The following is a 22,057-nucleotide window of genomic DNA, read 5'->3' on the forward strand; positions in this document are numbered from 1 at the left end:
GTCAAATATTAGGACAAATATGAGAAATATGGACGATGAAGTTTTATCAGTAGGACGATTTCACCTAAAAACGGAAGATTTTGACCTAAAAATCAAAATTTTTACATTTTTCGACCTTAAAAAACTTAATTTTAACCACATTTTGACCTAACGAAAGCAAAATAGGTCTCTCCCACATAATGTCAGAGTTGTACTACTTGTCTACACTTCTGGTTGCAACTGTCTGTTCTTGTGGTTTGGCCTGAGAACAACTTTTTTGTCTGAAATACTGACAATTTTTTATACGAAAAAAATTTATTTTAACGAAATGTGGCCCTGTTAAGAATTCCAATAGTTACATCACTTACTATGGAAGAAATAATTAAGTTTGTTGTTGTGCAACGACGAAACATACTTTCCTACATTCTCGGGTCGAAAGTGTCTGTCCTTACTAAAAGTAGCTTGTCAAGAATGGAGAAAGAACGTTCAACAGCAGCAGTTGTTGGCTGACAACACTGAAGTTGTGCGTACACTGATGTTGACCGAGACACGCCGTGCTGTTTCATTCTGACAATGGTGTCTACATCTCCATTTTTGATCATGCACTTCTTGATATAAGAAACATGCAATCAATGCCCACGCCGTCGTGCTTCAGTTAAGACATTGCGGTACGTTGAGCAAAACACCATGTCAACCTATTTGTTTCATTTGAATGTTTATGATTCACAATGAGCAGACAATGAGCCGTCTACAACGGTAGGCCTATAAAGTAGGCTACAAGCTGTAAAATGTCAAATGATAATTTCACCGACAACGCAAAATCTACGATACAAACGAAATGCAGGTTGCAAAAAAAAATTTGAATTAGTCAACAATTTTGACATTTTTTGACCTAACGCTACAATTTTGACAAAATTTTGACTTTTTTAACATGTCAAAATATCGCCTTATTTATCAGACACTGCCATTCAAAATAAAAGCAAGAAAAATAAGGACGGTATGACAACCTTGCTATATATATCGCAATAATCAATATCGTAATCAGCTATTCCAGTATTTTGACGCGCTCAGGATATACAATGTACAATGCGATATGCTTTACTCTACTGCACGTCAGAGTTTTCCAACTTCTGCCAAATGTGTTCTGTCGCCATCATCGTTCGTATACGTTCCATTGATCAAACCCACTGCATTAGTAGACAGCACCCTTGTTCAATCGAAAGTTGGCGTGTACCATAATTCGCCACATATAAGTCGACCAAACTAAACAATTTATTTTGACACAAATCCAGCGCTCCATTGAGCAGTTATTGGGACCGGTGATGGATGTGTTTTCAACGTTTCGCCAAGAGACTGTTAACAGTATCAAAAATTATGATTTAGAATTGATTGGAATAAAAAAAAGGACTTTTATAACAATGTGGTACGTTTGGTATGAAAGTTGCTAAACATATTTTCTAAAAATCAGTTCTAAGCTGCCTTCGCGACCAGCCTTATGCAATTTTGGCATGCCTGTTTTATATGCAGGCCTATATCGTACAATCCACGCTTTGACCAGTTATCATGGAATATGTCATTTCACATCTATAAAGCAAGACGAATTCACAATTTGGAAATCTCTCGTTCTTTGCTACAATCGTGAATGTATGTATGTATTGTAGTGTATATATCTTAATTTCCAGTTGAACCAACACGAACCCGTGACGCGAGCAGATATGCAATTATTATAGACATTCAAAAGGGATGGGTAATGAGCATGCATGCCGAAGCGCTATTTATAATTAACATCCCCGGCTCACTGCTCTATTGGGATGGTATCTAATCAGCAGACATATGGTGTTTTTTCAATTCTCATCGATATGCTATACCTCAGAGCATAACACGGATCAATTGTAATTGTGCCCAATCAGAAATTTGGGAGCAGTTGCCGCATGGAAACGATCGAACGACCGCATCGATCTGCGTAAGCACAGTATAGCTCGTGTTGGCACTGACCTTCGCTCAGTCTCTATCGTACAAGACAACGCCATCTGCGATATCGCAAACTTTGAAGATAGCTAGAGGTTCATGGAACGCGACTCATTATAGCCAAAATAAATGAAATTGTTCATCGATGAATGCTATTCGCGGTTTTAGTGTAACCTTAAAATTTATTAAATCCTTCATAGACAACGATCATCCATATATGTTTTCCAATATCTCTTGACTAGCAAGACTTATATAATACAGACCCTCCGATGTTAGCATGAAATTTCTTCTCGTAGGTCGATATGGATCGAATTTTACTCACGTTCATACAAATGACCTCAGCCACCGACTATTTTATATTCCCTGAAAAGTTTCCTACCCTCACTATACCGACACTTTCGCATGTCCGTCAGATTCAACGTACCGTCTTACCACCCTTCGCCAACTCATACTATAAACGAGGCCCTCACCATCATACCATTTCTGAATACTTGGACGGTCTCACGCCTATAAAACTATAATACCTGCTAATATTACTAGAACTACCCATTATACAGATGGCTGTATACAGAGGAGCCCTAATTCTAGTGGGATTGCGCATAATTATAATTATAATTCGAGTCATTCAATCCGGGTTGGATTTACTGCGACAAAAGATCTCCCCTCAGATATAAGTTCTCTAAATGTTAGCATGGTACAGATTACCGTATATTAATATAATATCGCATTCAACATATGGTAATTGCGATGTTTCTGGTGGAAATGAGGGTTTAACTTGGATAGTCTGATAGTATTTCAGGCTAAATGACTACGGTATGGCTACTTGTATACAACGTATAAATATGACGAATTGATATCACCAATGGTTTAACATCACCCTATCGAAATGATGTATTAAGCACTGCCGAAGTCCAACCAATATAATGTTCAAACATGAGTTGAAAACAGTCGGTGACTGGGTCTGCATTCCTGTAAATATATATGCCCGAATGCTGGATCTCCTGATGGAGTAGCAAACCCCTATTCTTGCGTGTGCAAATAGTAATCTGGCGAGGCCACTATATATGTAAATCTAACTGTAACATTATTTCGCAGTTATTGAATTTAACCGCCGTGAGTCGCCATATCCTGGTCAAGGCAGCAATGACTGTATCAGTCTGGCTCACACGTTAGGTTCCTAGTGTCCAGCTGGGCGTATACGGAGAGTTTACCAAGTATTACAGGTATACGTTATCAATATTAGACTAGCATACCGAGTTTTCCTTGTTATCGCATATCCATATCGTTTCTGTGGTGGAACGAAATTATGGAGCAGCTACTGTGTAGGTTGTGACTTCTATATTTGAGTGGGCCCGGCCCACGCGATATTTCTTGACTCGACAGGCATGCTCAAATAGTTTTTCGCAACATGTAATTTATAATACAGACGGTTTGCACTAGTAATTCCACATCCATCGACACAAGCTATTTGTATGCTACCATTTGAAATGTTTCCCGGATTTCTTGGCAATCTACTTCGAGCTTCTACTTGAGTAGTATTGCTATAGCAGTCGCATTGATGATACTGTCTTGGACCGATTACTTAGGCAAGAAATTTGCAGAAGTATCAGGGAGATTTTGAAAGTCATCGAGATATCGACAAACGTCGGCCTATACTTGCACATAAAAGTTTTTCTGAATCAGATATTATCCAGTATTGTGATCAGTGTGACAACGATGTTCCCTGAGTACGTGAGGTAATCTGGTTTTGCCAGTGAGTGGTAGGTACATCAGTCAGCCTGTCGTCCCGGTGTCAAGAGCGTTAACGTCGATATCACCGTTGGGGATTCGTTCAATCATCGCTCAGGCTTCTGCATAATATCGCCATGTGGAAAGAGTTCGATCGCCCCATGCTTTTGAACAAAATCGATGAATTCCGATGAGCAATTAAGATCCCGTTCGATCAGAAAGTTCGAAGCGAAAAAGGCACAGACTTTAAAACATCGGCTACCTAGAGGAACCCCATCAAATTGCAGATTTGCTTCGGTCATTCAACAGTGGCGAAATGGTGGTGCAACAATTAGAAACAGTTTTTCCAGCGCGTTCCACGGGCGCCTTGACCCGTCTAAGTTAAGGCACGCGGTGAATGCCATGGAAGACTGTTGTTGACTTCGTACATGATTATGTGGATGACAAAATGAAAGACTGCTATGAAGTTAGCTTACGTAGCAACGAAAAGGCTTCGTTGATTTTGAGGTGTAAGTGATACACGCTTTGCTAGTTATTTGATCTATACTCTGATACTCATATTATGAGGATGTGCGCAGCGTTTTCTGCGAGCCTTATGTGAGCTGAATGTGTGTAAGGCACGCGGTGAATGCCGGGCACATTTTCTACAAGCGTCGGAATATCGGTATGGAATACTTTAGGGAAAATTTTGGAAAATATCAGTGGGCTATCATTGATATCAGGTTGGTTTCTCGCGATTTCGTGTTATAAAGTTGAGCATTCAATCTTTCTCTACATTGCAGAAAATCATGTCAGACAAAGATCGTGGTATATGGCTTGCCTGCCTCACTCTAGAATCCGAAGAATGAAAGAGCTGCTACAAAGCCAAACCCCGATGTCCGTTCATGCCTGTAATGGGGTCCCTCGCTCTCACAATACGTCGATTATATCACTACGATAATCGTGTATTGATGAAACGGATTTGATCATCAGCTATATAACGAAACACAGCGTCTTTACGAATTAACGAATAATTCCATTTATCAGAGCGTCACACTGTCGCCCGGCACAGCGTGAGCAACGAGTTATCTTTACCTTCGCATTGTGATTTGACAATGGTATAAGTTAACGCGGTAACGTCATGCCATTCCAGCCATAGCATGGTAACCATAGTTAATCACATCTCATTTATGACAATTGCGGCGTATATTGTTTCATCGACCAACAATACTTCAATTTTATTCAATCAACATCCCCAAGCTTATCAGCTTGTGCTATGTATTCACTGTTTATATTTTCCTACGACGGTAACTGCTTTCCACTCAATTTTATGCTGAATATTACTTCGTGTGAACGTTGATCAACGAGCTTTCAATAAATTCCAACTATGGTTGGATTTGGTAGTTCAATCACTGAGATGCATCCGTCTACAAACACAGTCCTCGACCTTCACCCGAGATAGGGCGTACGCTGCTGAATCTGGAAACTTAGGTATATGTATGGTAGGGAGAGTGCGCATTATTGTGACGTCAACCTCCATCTGCGTTGCTGTTGCGTGACCGAATTACGCGTCCTGAAATTGTTGTGATTAGGTTTCGGCACGTGGTTTTGCTCCCACGGCGTCAGCAGAGTTCCCCTTCTGGCCTTCAACTTGATCCTTTCCTCCCTCTCGACACGCTTCGCACTGGCGATGTACCGCTCGCAGTCCTCCACGAGCTGTACCATTTTGTCTCTCAGAGTCTCGCCCCGGTATCTCTGCGAGGCTATTCGCAAGAGGGCGTCGATGAAGCCTTGGAACGGCAGACCGGTGGTCTGGCGTAGGCGCTTCTTGTTTGATTTTAAGTCTTTGCGCTCGGCGTCGTGGATGAAGTACGGCGTGCCATGGTTCTCGCGGTAGGTCTGCCATTGCCGGAGCGCGTCGATGTACAGTATGTCAACCGAGGGCAGCCCGCCCTGGTCGCACAGGTTACATCTGTAAAGAGAATAAACGCTAGCCATTGCTAAATTAACTCTTCGCGATTTCATCGCGGCCATCACGCGTTTGTTATTGCCTAAATGATTTTGTTTTTATCAATATTTCAACTTCTATAGCTGAAATTATTTTAGTTTTAGTTATCATGTAGAAAATAAACGTGCTATGTAATGTATATGGACGGAAAATATCAATTTTCTTCAATATAGTGTAACCGGCATTATTTTATTTGTGATGGCATAAAAGTTACTTATTTTAACTTTGCAATTCATTCATACTGTTACGGCGTCAGAATGAGCGGTACTAGAATACTATAATCGAAGTCTAATGCTCAATTGGGAATCGGGTCACCAAGGCACTTGATTTTTCCGGCCCTGTAGCTATAAAGTCCAAATACAAAATGTGGGAAACGCATCCTCATCCGACAGTTACGCCACTGAGCACCAGTAACCAAATCTACTACTTACTTCCTCGCCATGCTCCGAAACGATGTCGCGCCCATCGTCAGACTGGCCTTGATGCCGTTGAAATGTATAAAGATCTTCGCGAATCTTCGCAACAGCATAATGTGATATCCCGAAAACAACTCCTCTCGCCTGCGATCGTCCATAGCCCGCTTGCCGTAAAACGACGGAGAATTTCTCTTCGGACTGCGCGCGCTGCTTTTCAATTGCGACGACGGGCTACGGTACCCGGCAGGCACCGAGTTGAGATTGTATTTGGGCAGAACCAGACTGGTGTGACCCGGTGTTAGTTTGAAATTGCGCTTCCCCGGTATGGGTGACATCGAGCCAGGTGGGAAAGCGGACCACGAACCAAAAACACCGTCTGGAGGGAGATCCTGACAGAGGTGTTCAAAGCAGTCAGCGTTGTTAGTACAATCGTAAATTTATACTTGATTACTATAGCATAAGTAGCCATTTCAATAAGTAGTAGTAGATAACAAAGTTCTGAACAATCAACAAGTATGTCTGATCGACGGATCGTATTTTTTTTTTTTAGCAATCGAGCGGAGGTAGCCACTTTGGAAATTACAGAGGGCATTTTTTGTTCTGTGGTATTCGTGCTGTTTTTCGACTACAACGGTCATTTACACCGGGCCGATAATCCTTAATTTTGATTCCCTAGCTGCTAACCTGTAGCACGGCCCACTTCTAGTTTGTTTCAAGACACCGCTTATGCGGATGAGATGGCGGGGGAGGAGCCTAGATAAACCTCTAACACTTGAGTAGGAATTTTGGAGTCGACCTCGGTCGGACGCGAATCCACAACCCATTGGTGCTGCAGCTGTGGATGATACCACTATCTTGCCACTGCAGGGTGCATACTTGTCTGAAAATAATACTACTCCACGTCATTTCGGCTCCTTCCTATCTTTTCCTTTTATCGCAATCTTGTGGTGTTTTGATCTGATGAAATGATTAATGGACCGATACTGATACCAACGCAAAATGAGAAATGACAATGCAAATATAGGTCCTATTATGGAAAATACGTTCGGGCACCGCGATAAAGGGGCTCTTTCGCCGCATTTTTCATGACAATGTCACTCGTAAGAGGGATGCAAGTATATACCGAAACTGTTTCTACTTTGCAATAGCTGGAGTGCATGAAGTAAGTACTTTGATCGAAAATCTATAAAATATAAGTGGATAGTGGATAAAAACATAACCGCTTGAGTAAATAGTGCAAGTAGGCCTACAGGCAAAACCTATACTTTATTACTCCGAAAAAGTAGAAGTACCAAGTTACTGACCATCTCTTGATCCTCGTTCTGCGCCTCGTTCCTTTGCCGCAGTAATTTCCGCAAGGTGTGTATTCCGGGTCCTACGGCATCGGTTAGGTATCCGCCGCAGTTCGGACACTGTTTGAAAGGTTCATCTTCGTCTAGAATGGATTGCGGTGCCGCTGTCGGCTCGGCTTGAGTGTTCTCTTTCGGACGCTGCAATTTCTGTTTGATTTGGTTGATGATCGGCTGTCTCTCAGACCGCATTATCTCGGCGCCCGAGTGGCGATGGTCGAAGAATCTCCAATCTGCTATCGGCGGGTAGTTTTCCCGTCTCTGCGACGCATTAGTGTTGCCATTAAAGAATATAATGTTCTGTGTGACAAAATTTCTCCCGAATGACAAGACGATGTAAATATTATCTCCTTGCGGTATATGAACGCCGTATTTTACGCGTGACGAGGATATTTTAAATAATACATTATACATGACTCAGAATCCGTTGATTGTTCAATAAATTGCACTCGGATACGGTGGAAATAGTCCGCTTTCCTACTAAAGTAAAAGTAAAAGTAATTGAGTGAATTTCTACCGAATTATACAAGTCGAAGATATGTCAAAACTACTCCTAACATAGGTAGAACACGGAAGTCTGGGGAATTAATCAAGCATGTGGTTTCAAAATGTATAGGCGTATTTGGCCTAAGGGGACCTTTGACAGTTATCGGAAGTGGCAAAAGTATAGTTGCAAGATATATATATTCAAGAAACGAAAAACACTTTCTACTTTGTAAAAAGTAAGCAGTTTTCTCCAAAAACTGTAAAGTATTGGAGGAGGATTCAAAAACCTAACCATCAATTGAGTATATAGTGCAAGCAGGCAAAATCTACTTGAATACTTCGAATTAGAAGAAGTACCTTGTTGGTAAGGTTTCATTAAAAACAAATGGTTGTTTAAAACACTTCGTTTAAAACATGTTTTAAACGGTGTTTTAAACAAAGGCCTTTTAAAAAAATGTTTTTTTTAAGTTGTAAAATTATGCCATAATTGTGTAAATACTTTTCAAAAGACATGTTGTATGAGCCTACGGACAATTACCACCCGATATAGCCGATGTATACGATATGGGATGGTTGCAACCCTCAAAATAGTCGGTTCAACAGCTATAGTACGTAGATATTTCGTCAAAGCAGCTATATTTACACTATATATTCAATTGTCAATGTCGACCCACTATGGCGTCACAATTGAATATTCGTGATGTCATGACATACAATCAAACAAACAAAACAAAAAACATGTTTTGAACAAGGGCCATTTTTCTAAACATGTTTGTTTTAAATTGATTTTTTTTAAATACAACCCTACTTGTTGGTGACTACACCTCTGTCCTCTGAGGATACGTTTTTGAAAATATAGTGAAAAGCATGATTAAACGGGGTGGACCGGGTTACAGCCGTTCAAAATCACAGTTTAGCACCTCATTGTTTATACATGGTGTAGGGGGCATAAATTTGATAAATCCATTCATGTCAGGATATGGCTGAGGAGGCGGCACATTGTACAACATATGCCGCCATTTTGCGTCTCTCCGCAGTTTTAATCCTGTAAAGTGCACAAACAGGCCTATCTACTGAAGAATTACCAGCAACGAATGTTACACCACGGTTCTCTTGACGCAGCAAACAAATCCAAACCTTCATGCTTAATTGCTCACTCGATCACTAGATGATCTCACCTCATTAAACTTGATTACCATGGGTAAGACCGGGTTCTTTTTGATGATAGTGCTATGGCAGTGCGGACAGTGACGATTGCAAAACCAAGCTGAAAAGATGTACGTATAGAATTGGGCCTAATCTATTTCAGGTTCAGTATAATCACAACTACTAACCCGGTCTTCTTCGACAGGCTGACTCGGTAGGTCTGGATTCTACGAGCGGACGGATCCCAAGCTGTGATTGCATCTGTAGTAGTAAAGCTTATGTGATTATACATAGGTTCACGATGGGTTTTTTTCGACTATACTTTTGCCCTTTGCATGCTGTGTTCTTGACAAGTGCTGTCGCATAGCCGTATTCTATCTTGAAACTCTCGAAACGTCTTCGGGGGATCTTGCGGATTTTTCGACGGGTATATTCGCGTTAATGAAGATGCGGACATGTCGATATTATCCTCGCCCATTGCTACTAGTTCCAAAGTATCCTTAATCAAATTCACCTTGACCTGCAGATATGCACCAAACTGTATAAAATTAATCTAGAAGATTACATGCGATTCGTAGACGTTACCAATTCGTCTACAGCGCTGATTATAGTTTCGTGGACGCCAGGCTCCACTTCACGTTCCGCGTCAATTCTGAGGCTGGGCACCGCATTTACTTCGAGCAAATACGCCTTCATGTCGGAGGTCAGCATGATATCAAAACCCAAGACTTGGAAACATCTGAGAAGTACTTTCATTAGTTGAAGTTGAAATGCCGGAACTGCGATTGCAGTTTGATTTGCCAACCTCATTGAGTTTGAAATTCCACTTGCATGATGCCAAATCGTCAAGTCCGGGAGGACTGCGAGAACTGTTTTGATAGCAAGTTGCTTGATCTCCTCTCTCATTTTGTTCACGTCATATCCCTTCTTCGTTAGTAGCTGAACGATACGTGGCGAAAGGATAAGATTGCGAAAAGTTAACTTTTGTTGCACAAGTCAATAATTTGAGGGGGTGAACATTTTTAACGATGACGCGATGTGACGTCATGAACCTATTGTGACGTCATCAAAACGTCACAATTCGAGCAAAAACGAGATCTGTCTCCGTAGAAATATCGGAATAGGTCAACAAATAAAGCCACATTTAGATATCGGCAGAAAATAGCGATTTATTGGCAAAATATGCTATCGGCTATCGGTATTGGTTCAAATTTTATTATATCGATCGGACTCTAGTCACAAATTGCGAGAGAGAGAGAGAGTCTTTATTTTCATCCAACCAAAATACGTAACAACAGACGGCAATGATGGTGGTACTAAAATATGCAATGCATGCACACTGCACAGTATTCGGTATTAGATAAAATGATCGATACGACCTTGTGGGACAATAGTCTGATCACACCCGCGCATCGAACATGTACACTTGACTCTTTACAGTCTGACTGTAAAAAATGCTAGTTTAAAAAGGAAAAAAATCGAAAAATTTAACGACGGTAGCAAATGATCAATTAAGCAATGTATGGGCGAGGTAGGGCACAGTGTTAGTATAGATACAAGAGGTGATTAAGTAATAAGTATAGGTCTTTTTTAATCTATTATAAGGCAATTCGCCGATATGAGGTGGTAATGCATTCCAGATGATAGGCCCGGAGTAGTCGATAGATCTCTGGTTAGGTTGCTATTGGGTGGGGGGTAAGTAGATATTCTTCATATGGATGGACCACTGCTAACAAGAAGCTTAGTAGGTGCATTGTGCATCCTAATTTCGGTATGCAGTCAACTGGGCACAGTATCGATCTTGTGAGTGCACTGCAAATCATGCATGATCGAAAGACGTTACGGGATATTCGACGGTTCACTATATTAGCGGTATATATTTGGTTGGCTTGTGAATGTCGGCGTTATTATTGGCTCAATCATATTGTGCCAGTGCCTTTACCTCTTCAACGCTGGTCATCGTCCTCTTCGATCCGGTGTTACTGGCCTCTGTCTGAACAAAATCTTCGCTATTTTTGTTCAGGCTGTAATTCGTGAGGTGCATGAAAGCGTTGTTAATGTTGTGTTTGGCGGGTGATTCGTACTGCGCAGTGCAAAGCCTTGCGAGTCCTTCCTGAAAATGCCGCATAGGTTTTTTTTAATCACCGATGGTCCACATATATTCTCTTACCTTACACAGATATATTTCTATGGGATCCAGACGAGCGATGACGACGTACACCCGTAAATCGAATTTGTAACCGTCCAATAGCAGTGGTTTATCAATATACTCCTGATGTCGAAATTGGAAAATATCAAGAATTTGCCCACCGTGACCCATATACGATAAAAGCCATTGCCAATATTTACCTGCACAATGCAAGGTCTGGATCCAATCTCGGCTCTTACATCTCTCGGGTCGGTGACAAGGTAAATCCCCTCACCCTGACGCCCCTGATCTGGTTTGACGATAAAGGTTCGATCCTGAGGCGTGGATGGCCGGCGGGATTTGTTATCTATGTGTGAATGAAGAGGTGGTTAAAGTAGTCGACAGTGATAATCAAGTAGAAATAGAACTAGCGCCTTAACTTTTTTCTCGATTACAGGATTGATTTGCGATACGCGGCAATACTGTTTCAAGTGAAAGTGTAGTCCGAAAGTAGACCTACTACAGTAGTAATTGGAAAACCGTGATCTAGTTGAGGTTTTGCATACTTTTGGAACTTCATTGGTGGTGGTTAAATTCTGTAGTTGGCAGTTACTGTGACAGCTATTTCACGCGGTTCTTACGGCGATTTATCTCATAAAATTGATGCAAACCTATCCAAAAACTACCTCCAACTTCTCAACATTCGAAGTGTGAAGACTCAAGAGAGATAAATCAGGTAACCTGGAATGTAGCCGGCAGGTCTACCAGCTTGCTTTTGTGTACCAGACACTTCAGCAACGAATTGGTGGAATTGCTCGGGCATTACCCAGGACGCGGGGTAAAAATCAAATTCGCCGGTATACAGATTTTGCATCCTCTTCAGTATCCTTGACAGCTGAACCTGCAATATGGGATGTTGATGTCGCTCAGGGATTGCATAGCTGCGTTTACCGTATGCATGTAATGTATTGCATACAATGCATAGCCAACCTTGTGCAGGATCTCCAACATGCCCGGCACTTTGTTGACGGCGTATATATCGGTCACGCTTTCGTGTGAGGAGTCTTCGTACGATATTCCGTGCCAATAAAAATCGTACGAGCCGTCTGAAATGTAGATGTACATAATTTCATGTGCTTGTGAAATCGATGACACCTAGTTCATATTTCGATATGCGGTGCTTTTGGCTCACCATAGGATTCAGAGGTCCCGAAAATCTGACAAGTTTTCGCACTCTATCGCTTTGCTATGGTGCTTTCTCACGCCTCGGATGTCTAGGGAAATCCTATCAGAATCAGTTTATTAATATTTTCATCATTTCAAAACACCACAAACTGCGATACAATGAAAAGAGAGGAAGGTGCCGAAACGACTTGGACTAAACGACTTGGACTAGTCTTAGAGATCAGACAGCCAGACACCCTATAAACACACATGGTAAGCCAGTGGTCACGAAAATGGCGTGTTCCTACTTCTGGAGACGTATAAGATGGCCAACTCCGCAAGGCAAAAGATGAGGTGACGCAGCTAAATGATTGGAAACGACAGACACAAATAAATGTAAAGTATCCTACCTGCTTTTGGTTTTTCATTCCACCCTAATCTTCTCAGCGCCAGGCGCAAGGCGTCATGTGACGTTCTAGCGTGAAAAGATTTGACTCGAAACACTGGAGCCGAGAGTGTTTCGACGCATTTGCTAGATTCCAATGATGAAGAAGACGACGACTCCGAGTCATCAGAGCTGTGACTAAATAATGAGGAAGAATCATCGTCTGAATGTCCGTCTTCACCACAGCGTTCTAAAGATATATCAAAAGTTGCAAGTTTTTGGCGTGCAAAGTATATGCGAGATAACATTGCACCATTAATTCTTTTGATGTTGAACGATCCTGACATGTCGTCGACAACGCTGAACGTGCTTTGTTTTGATACAATCGCGGCTTTGCCATCTTCCCCATGCACCATAGTAATATTTGAAGAGATACATCTGTTCATATTTGTAGTCCTACCTCTTGGAGAGAGGTAGCTGAGCCTTGGTGTCAAAACAGGCTTTGTATCCGCCATCTTAGCGTCGATGCACCACCTCCAAATTGCTACGTTCCGGAATGTACCGTCGATTTATGCTGAATACACTTTCTGAAGCGTGTGATTCGAGATTTTTATTAAAACACATGAGGTAGCTTTTCTGACATATCTGGAATCACACCCATTGAAGGACACGAAACCTCACGAAAAATAATCGCTTCCAAAACATCACTCAGTTAATCCGACGCTTTGACGTTCGCTTCTGTTCATTTGAGCAATGCTCACAACGATTGGGCGGCGCGAGAAGTCCTGAGCAAACAATTGTTAAACGCGTCTTCTACTTGAATAAGCAAGTGCTAGCCGGCGAGACTTCAAAGTCAAGTAGCTATATGGTACATATAGGACTTGAATGTCTAGCTGTAAGCCTACTCCCTACCACCTAACTGCTCCTATACCTATACGGTCTACTACATCCTGTAATATAATTTTGCGTGGAATGCTTGAATCAACTTCAAACGCGAAATTGATGAAATAACATTGTGACGCAAGAATAGATTTAGTAGGAAATGTAAAATATATCATTTGCTCCTGGAATATGCCATGCCCCGTGCCTCTGAATAATCATGAAATATGCTTAATATAACTTATTCACGCTATGCTAAGCCTTACCGCTAGGCAACGATATGAGTGAAATTAATACGCCCATAAATCCCAGCAATGACAATACTCCAAACATAATATCGCCGGACATAATAAGCCCGTCGCTCAACACGCTGAGACAATAGGCGGAGTCTTGAAGGCTCGCGACTAATTTACCCCTTTGACTTTCGACGGCGTGGTATACGCCTTCGATTTGAGATATGTTTTGTTTCCAGCAATTGACAAAATAAAACGTAGTTAATAAAGGGCCAATGATTGGTTGATTTTCGACCGGCATTACTCGACCCACATAGCTTCAATTATTAGCTATACCTTAATAAACCGATCTTGCTAAGCAAATGCAATTCAGTACTTAGGAATTCAAATGATTTAAGTGTATATGGGTGTTTTCAGGGCGTATATACTTTTTGCGGACGTTGAACCATATATGTAAACAACAGCTCATCACAAAGGTACATGTGCTCTGTGAAGTCCGACGCCTCCTCCCACTCATTACTAGATTGTTGTGAGCTGATTTTACCTGTAATCTTCAACGGATACCATCGTAAACTGACTATTGCATTGTCGTAACTGACTATCGTTTTATCAAGGTAAAGGTAGCCAATGTGGCTTTCAACAACATTGAATACAACCGAACATAATAGAATCAAATGACAATGTAACGATAAGGCAACAGCGTACTGTACAACGGAATTCATCAGATGATAGTAATTATTACGGATCATCGCAGGTACAGGGCCATGTACTGAGTATAAATTTACAAATGGTTCGGGAATGATTTGGTGAAGTTTTGACAGCAGCGAACTTTATCACAGTCACTTAACTTATATTGGTACGTCTGGCAAACACCCGTACGATGGGCGAGTCTACACATCTCCGTTATGACTACCCAACAATAACATACGAAAATGCAGTTAAATCTTTGAAGTTGTTAAACACAAAGTATGGCTTATCAACATAATCTCAACCTTACTCAATACGCGACTGTTCCTTTTGCTCATTCGAGCCCATAACTGTAACGGATCAAATTTTATAGGGCTTAATTATGTCAAGGTTCAAACATGACTTCACACAATCGAAATAGTATAATTTTCAAATTGTTTCAGTGACTTGAACAGTGTAAACAATGTAAGCATATCAATAGTTTTGAATTGATGTTCTGAAATTACAGTTAGTCGATATCAATTATTATTTGATGACTTGAAAGTCACTCGTGAAAGTCACCAGTTAAATTGTTCTCCTGTTTGAATGTATGGGGCTTCAAGGATGACAGGATCTATTTAAATATTTGTTTACGAACCCCAAGGGCGGGGTGGCCAACCTGCATGTGGCTCGCGAGAAGGCTCTGAATTGCCTGCGAGGTAATTTTCGAAATAAGGTATAATCAATCGCTTACGTAATTAATGGCGACCTTTTCCGTAACTTAACATAACGTACAATAGTTTAGAGGCCGTTTTATTCAACTTTATTTTTTTACGCACCCCGTTACGGAATGCGAATTTGGAATCGCTTACGTCCCACTAAATAAATTTTCAAGTAAGGGTGATCAATTCCAATAAATTCGAGTAGCAACGATCTATTTAGTGGAGGTTCCGAAATAACAGCATGCTTTACCAAATGATGATTTGATTATAAAATCAGCGGACTCGTCCGACGCTAACACGCGAGAACCTATCGTGAATGATAATCTTAACCGTGTAGCATAAACAATTTAAACATGGCTTACTGACGATGTCAAATTACGTGTCCTATATTTTCCAATAGCTTCACAAACGATCACTTCAGTTTCACCTTCCCCACTTCACGACTATATACAATTATACATTCATTGTGCGTATCCCACCTGCACCAAGATATAGTTGACCGGTAACTGCATATCATGCACATTGCACAATGCAGATTAATTAATCAAGCCAGTTATGTGTGAAAATGAACTTTCGTATTTTACGCGATTCGTCTACCTTACGGCAGCTGTTTCGTCACATCATTAGCAGTTTACAGATGCACGATACGAGAAGAATCATTTGAAGCAGGAGCAATCAAAAGCATCCAAGTGTCGTGTACTGCGCGTTGAGAATATAACTGGGTATCGCGTATTGTCAAGGGGCAGGATTAGTCACGAAAGGAATTGTCGTTCAACTTCAGCGTATAGCATACTTTAAAATAGAAATCTTTACTACATATAGAGACTGTATTTAACCACAAATATACCCTTTCCTTATAGTGTTGTGTAGTGTATAATCATGGCTACCTTAGATTTGTCAATATTCCAGGATGCAGCGCCTTATCTCCGTATGTCACAAGCGGAAACGCTGGCACTTCAAACTCAAAAACCGGATGGTGAGAATGTTGTAATTGAATTGTCTATGACAGTGGTTTCTCATCCAATTTAGCTTGCGGAACGGTAAAATTTCAAAATAAAATTTGCGGACCGGTTTAGTTTCTCTACATCGCAGACTTTCACACGATTTTACTGTTGGTCTTGAAGAGAGATAAACACGGAAAGCTTTTTATAGATTGATTTGTCGTCAACAAAAATCAGCAAAAATAATTTTGTGTCAATAAACTCAGTAGATTCACTTAAAGCACTATCCTAAACTGTGACAATTGCACGTCCTTATGCTTCGACTTCAAAGTGGTATCACAGGAAAGCCCGAACAATGATTCTTACTCAGTATAACATTAAGATACCACGAATTGATACCATGCATAAGGGTTAATATGAAATGCTTTACCGTTGGGCACAGTACATGCGTCAAAGCTCAAAGCAGACCAAAACCATTTGTTGCGTCCCAATATGCCGCAAATGGCGGAATAGACCACGTTACAGGTTTCTCTTAACAGAGGTCATAAGAGCAGTTATTCAGGGAGGAGGAACTAAGATCAACGTCCGACATTTCGAAACCTGCTAGAGCAGAGACTCTAACCCAGTGGTTCCCAACGTGGGCGATATCGCGATAGGGGTGCGATGACGAGTTAAAACGGCTATATTGGAGTCAAGTCGGAGAAATGACCTTTTTTTTTATTCAACCCACGGAATTTTAGTTGCAAAAGTGTAAAATTCGACAACGAGCCGACAAGTTGACCGCCGATGATTACAGACTGTATAGCGATTTTTCAGTTCGCAAAATCTGGGGGGCGATGATCGTCGTGAAGCTTGAAAAGGGGGCGATGAGTCGAAAAACGTTGGGAACCACTGCTCTTACCGCAGTTTCTCGTGCAGATGGTGGTGGAATAACGAACTTCCTCTGCCTTACCGCCTTGCGTATTTTGCCGCCTTCCGAGTCGCGACAAACGCTTGTGTGTTGTGATGTACAAATATTTCGCGCAAATCAACGAATAAACGGTTATACTGATACATGATAACTGATAGTATTGTAAAACATCGAAGAACACCCACCAACTATACTGAATGATTACATTTGCAAACATTGCCTATGATACTGTATCGTAGGCCTACGAGCAGACTTGCACAACTAGATGTCTATTTGTCTAATTAGACTAAATACAGAGAAATGCCGATAATCTATAATTCTAATCTATAACTAGTGTCTTTGCTTTAATTCCAATCTGATTTGTAAAATGTTTCTTTGCTCTAACTTTAATTCTAATTTCTTGTTTACCTGGAACTGAGACAGAAGAACTGTATAGCGCGAAACGAGCCGAGCTTGCTGTACAGGCAACTCTGATTTGATATGAGCTGATTTTTATTCAATTTCGAAGAATTCGCGAATTCGGTAATTCTAATTCTAATCTAAATTGGAAAAACTTGTGTAGCTATAATTGTAATTCTAATCTAATTTGGGATTGCTGACAATTAGCCAACTCAGCCTACGAGTGATAGAAGAATGTTTTATCTCGTTAGGTGAGCGATGCATGATGTACAATATTGTTGTGAGTTGCCGGAAAAGTTGAAATGAGTGAAATTATAATCGCTATCATCTATAGCAGTGGTTCTCAAACTGGGGGGGCGTGAAAGGATCTGAAAGGGGCCGCGAAGCTGCGGTCAACGGACATTTTTTTCGCGATTTATACTTTCAATTCATACTCATTGCTCTGTATATAGTCCGAATTTCATATTTGAGAATTCTCTCATCAACCTTCCATGCCGTAAAACTATCCGTTGGGATTGCTAGCATTCTGGTTGCATTTTGTGATATGACGATAAGGGGGCGCGAAATTTTTCACTATCATATAGGGGGCGTGTCTAAAACAAAGTTTGAGAACCACTGAGCTAGAGCTAAAACAGTTGGTTCATTTAACAATTAATAAAATAAAGTCGTTGGGAACGCATCGTATCGTTTTTCGTCATTGCATTTTGGAAAACCCCGAACTGTTTTGTGACATCCCCATTGAATTTCCTTGCGCACTTCGTTCGAAAAGAGTATAGCCTGGTTGATGGTTGTTTGAATCGTTTAGTTAGCAGTTGAGTAATGTCACTTTTGCGATATAATTCTGCGATGGAATATAGGTAGTACCCACGGACGGTTAGTATTCGTACACTCGACTTTTCGCTAAGATGTCCGCGAGTAATAATTAGGTTTATAGTATAGTACCTATTATTCCGATATGACTCTTTCCTTTAGGAAAGAAATATGCATGGATGCCGGACAAGGAAAATTCCTACATTCGAGCTGAAGTCATTTCTAATGCGGATGGGAAGTACCAGATTGCGTCCCTCGACGGCGACCGGGTATTCCAATATTTTTTGCTCAAGCTATTGGATCATTCGTCATGAAATGAATTCTAGGAGCTTTCCATCGCGGAAGATGATATTCAGCTCATCAACCCTCCGCGTTACAACAAATGTGAAGACATGGTTAACATGACTCACCTCAATGAGGCTGGTGTCTTGAACAATCTGAAGGAGCGCTATGAGGCTTTTATGATCTATGTAAGGCTGACATGAATTTGAAATTACTAGGACATAATCGTCAGGGTATTTTTAGACTTATTCCGGACTATTCTGTGTTACTGTCAATCCCTACAAAATGCTACCCGTATACAACCCTTATGTGATCCAAGCGTACAAAGGAAAGAGACGTACTGAGATGCCACCCCATTTGTATTCCATTGCCGATAATGCGTACACGGACATGTTGATGAGTATGTAGACATGAATTTGTCGTCTGACAATTAAATGATTCTTCCATTTTTAGACCGAGAAAACCAGTCTATGCTCATCACGTAGGTATCTTTTAAACCACATTCCTAACCGTTTCTAATTTTAGACATAATTACCGTTCGTCAGTCCTTTTGGGACTGTCCCATATATCTAAATTCTAAAGCCTGACCAACTCTAGTCAAATATTCTGTGGCAGAATATACAATTTATGTCATCATAGTACATTAACGAAATATTAATCTGAAACATCATCTGCCAAAATATAACTATCTAGCTTGATTGCAGTCGACTTGGCGATAATTCTATCATTTCAATACACCCCATTTCTAACTATATTTTCCTTCTCTGTTTGTAAGATTATATTGTTTTCTCTGGAGGCAAACCAAACTTGATTCGTGGAAGATTACAAAGTGATAAGTCATACAACATTTGTACGGTACATGACGGTTGGATTTAGACTCATAGATTTTGATTGGAGTTGGATCAAATATAGAGTTAACCTTTTGTATCAGTAGATTAGGTTTCGGTTCGTCTTGAAATTTTGATTGAAGGTTTCGATTTATTTGACTTGTGAATAATTTTTAGTCTCTGCTACTTTTGGACAAATAAAATGAGATCGTCTAATATTCTTTACTATTCAGTGGAGAGTCGGGGGCTGGCAAGACGGTTAATACAAAGAAAGTAATTCAATACTTTGCACTGGTTGCTGCGGCCATCAGTCAAGGCCAAAAAGACGACAAGGTGCACAACAATATATTCTCTATTATGTCGCTGATAGGTCCAATAGAAACGCATTTCAGGGTACATTGGAAGATCAAATTGTCCAATGCAATCCCGCGATGGAGGCCTTTGGAAATGCTAAAACTGCAAGAAATGACAACTCTTCACGATTTGTAAGTTATGAATTTAGAAATTGGTTTTGCACGCGGTTGACTCCCTTTCTCAAATGCAGGGTAAATTCATTCGAATCCACTTTGGAAGTAGCGGAAGTTTGGCATCGGCTGATATTGAGCATTGTATGTATAACACACTCTGTTTTTAGTAGTCACGAGTATACATTGATCAGGTTCATTCCATTAGATCTCTTGGAGAAATCACGTGTAATCTGGCAACAAGGAGGTGAACGAAATTATCACATCTTCTACCAAATTATTTCTGGATCCAAGCCTGAATTGTTGGGTGTGTATCAATTTAAGACAGTTATTTTCTTATTATTGGTTTATATGTTCCGCATGTTATTAGATATGAGCTTACATGAGGACTTATCGATCCACAGAGCCATATAGTTAGTAAGAGGGAAGGTGATTCTACTCAAATCGCCTAACTCATAAAGAGATCACATAAACTGTGAAGTCTTACTGAAACTTTTTCGTCTATTTAATCAAAAGTTTGCTCCCATTGCACCCGGCATTATCTAATAGATTGCTGCGAAAATCGATTTGTATAGACTAGTGCACAGCAACCTGTTGCAGATTTGTAAACCATGGCAGAAAGTTCTAACGCATATTTATCTATACATAAATCTGACTCTTGACGAAATCCACAGCAGATGTTAATCGCATTTATGCGCACACATCTTATTCATATTTATTCAACAAAACTAATTTTTGAGCAAGTGTAGTAATTTAGGCCCCATATCTCTTCAGATCAACTGCTGGTCACCAAGGATCCGTATGACTACAAAAGCATAAGTCAAGGTGTCGTCAAAGTCGATAATCTGGACGACGGAGAAGAATTGTTGCTCACAGACGTAAAGCAGTCGTTATATTTTCCTGACATATCATGACGTCTCTATGCACGTTCAGGACGCGTTCAGAGTACTTGGTTTCACGCCGGAAGAAATAAGTGGGATATATCGTCTCATGGCGGGCATCATGCATCAGCAGAATATGAAATTCAAAAACAAGCAGCGAGAGGAACAGGCGGAGCCAGACGGAACAGAAGGTATCTGTCTATCTCTATCTTTCTTATTTACTTGTACCAACACGGGGTAGATGTAATCATGATTCAGCACATTTGGAACAACCATGGTCCATATGGCGCAGATGTGCCTATATGAGCCAGTGTTGGGATGACTCGAGTCATGACTTGACTCGAGACAGACTCGAGTCACCTTTTTCGTATGACTTGACTTGACTCGAGTCACTTTGCTAAAATGGCTTGACTTGACTTGACTCAGCCTATCAGAAATGTGGATTGAATCGTGACTCGGAGCAAAATTCACGAGTCAATTTCAAGTCATCAATAAATCGGCTTTGATCAAAATCACTGCATCTTGCATATGTTCAGATTGTTCGCCAAACGCTGGTGTGATCCGTGAGAGCGACCAATCATTTAATGATCTTGCGTTTTACTGAGCCTCCATTGTTCTCTCACAAATGACTTGACCGCATACGAATTGATCGAAGCTTACAGCTTACGTTGTCGTAAACTAGTATAGTAAAGTAAATTCTGTTCTCTGTTTTTACCCTAACCAAACCCATTAGTAAGGGCATTTTATGAAATATTTCACAAATCTGTGAACTATATTGTTACCAAAAAATTTCTTTACCAATATGTCTTTCAAGGTCTCTTATAACATGTGTTAAAATGTTGAAGTTCAACTCTTGTGGGAAACCCAGAAAAAAAGCTGTTAAATTTGACAACTTTAAAAAAATGAAAAATAAATAAAAAAAAATTGAAAAAAATATTTTTATCGGCTATAAGTAACCAAGGATGGGTTTAATAATGGTTTTTCATGTTTCTCAATTGATTGTTAAAATTTACATTTTATTACAGGCTGTTTTGTGGAAATATATGTAAAAGTATGGCACTGAGGGTATAGTTATCTAGTCATAAGTACACCGTTCAGTAATTCGATACCGAACGATTCAACAAATTCTGTATACTGTAATACTGAGTAACACACACATATATATGCTTAAAACCAGTTCAGTAATTCCTTAAATACTGTTCTAAGCCATGCAGCAAGGTCTAAAACGGTATTTTCTGTATCATTCCGTTCTATAAGATGGACGCAAATGTACCGAAGTAAAAAAACGGCTATGAATCCAGCACGGC

At 40.5% G+C, this 22,057-nt stretch overlaps 2 protein-coding genes and 1 long non-coding RNA gene across 4 annotated transcripts in view; 2 read left to right on the forward strand and 1 right to left on the reverse strand.

Moving 5' to 3' along the window:
* The first annotated feature begins 4,310 nt into the window (after window positions 1-4,310).
* LOC145448335 (uncharacterized) lies at window positions 4,311-5,325 on the forward strand. The gene is made up of 2 exons (XR_013917874.1): window positions 4,311-4,397; window positions 4,458-5,325. It is a non-coding gene; the product is annotated as an uncharacterized LOC145448335 (long non-coding RNA).
* On the reverse strand, window positions 4,930-13,719 carry LOC145448327 (uncharacterized). Of its 2 annotated transcripts, XM_080326710.1 has the most exons (17): window positions 13,197-13,719; window positions 13,050-13,136; window positions 12,762-12,986; window positions 12,178-12,293; window positions 11,929-12,088; window positions 11,409-11,554; window positions 11,230-11,331; window positions 11,002-11,172; window positions 9,865-9,998; window positions 9,645-9,798; window positions 9,382-9,579; window positions 9,248-9,320; window positions 9,092-9,180; window positions 7,383-7,688; window positions 6,094-6,467; window positions 5,189-5,626; window positions 4,930-5,133 (listed from the first exon to the last, which is right to left on the reverse strand). In XM_080326710.1, exons 1-17 carry the CDS (start codon window positions 13,249-13,251, stop codon window positions 5,082-5,084), a joined length of 2,880 nt encoding a protein of 959 aa, XP_080182836.1. In that variant the 5' UTR covers window positions 13,252-13,719; the 3' UTR covers window positions 4,930-5,081. The 2 variants fall into 2 exon arrangements, with proteins under 2 accessions (XP_080182836.1, XP_080182835.1); XM_080326709.1 differs by having other exon boundaries at window positions 13,050-13,719.
* Window positions 13,720-16,072: 2,353 nt separating this feature from the next.
* The window catches only part of LOC145448325 (myosin-6-like), a 35,900-nt gene continuing 29,915 nt past the window's right edge, over window positions 16,073-22,057 (forward strand). The window contains exons 1-11 of the mRNA XM_080326704.1: window positions 16,073-16,212; window positions 18,459-18,565; window positions 18,623-18,766; window positions 18,822-18,978; window positions 19,032-19,059; window positions 19,639-19,738; window positions 19,798-19,890; window positions 19,950-20,013; window positions 20,078-20,176; window positions 20,644-20,747; window positions 20,803-20,941. Of these exons, the coding sequence (XP_080182830.1) occupies window positions 16,116-16,212; window positions 18,459-18,565; window positions 18,623-18,766; window positions 18,822-18,978; window positions 19,032-19,059; window positions 19,639-19,738; window positions 19,798-19,890; window positions 19,950-20,013; window positions 20,078-20,176; window positions 20,644-20,747; window positions 20,803-20,941 (1,132 nt within the window). The 5' untranslated portion in view covers window positions 16,073-16,115. The remainder of the gene's footprint in view (window positions 16,213-18,458; window positions 18,566-18,622; window positions 18,767-18,821; window positions 18,979-19,031; window positions 19,060-19,638; window positions 19,739-19,797; window positions 19,891-19,949; window positions 20,014-20,077; window positions 20,177-20,643; window positions 20,748-20,802; window positions 20,942-22,057) is intronic.

Source organism: Botryllus schlosseri, chromosome 10, assembly GCF_051294905.1.
Source record: "Botryllus schlosseri isolate E-star chromosome 10, Bs_hap1, whole genome shotgun sequence".
Classification (NCBI taxonomy): Eukaryota; Metazoa; Chordata; class Ascidiacea; order Stolidobranchia; family Styelidae; genus Botryllus; species Botryllus schlosseri.

Coding starts and splice junctions, on each gene's coding strand:
- LOC145448327 (XM_080326709.1), bottom strand. CDS start 13,251: ATGGCGGATACAAAGCCTGTTTTGACACCAAGGCTCAGCTACCTCTCT. Junction 12,089..12,177: donor TGTTGGAGATCCTGCACAAG/GTTGGCTATGCA, acceptor CCCATATTGCAG/GTTCAGCTGTCAAGGATACT. Junction 11,555..11,928: donor ACCTGCCGGCTACATTCCAG/GTTACCTGATTT, acceptor ATTCACACATAG/ATAACAAATCCCGCCGGCCA.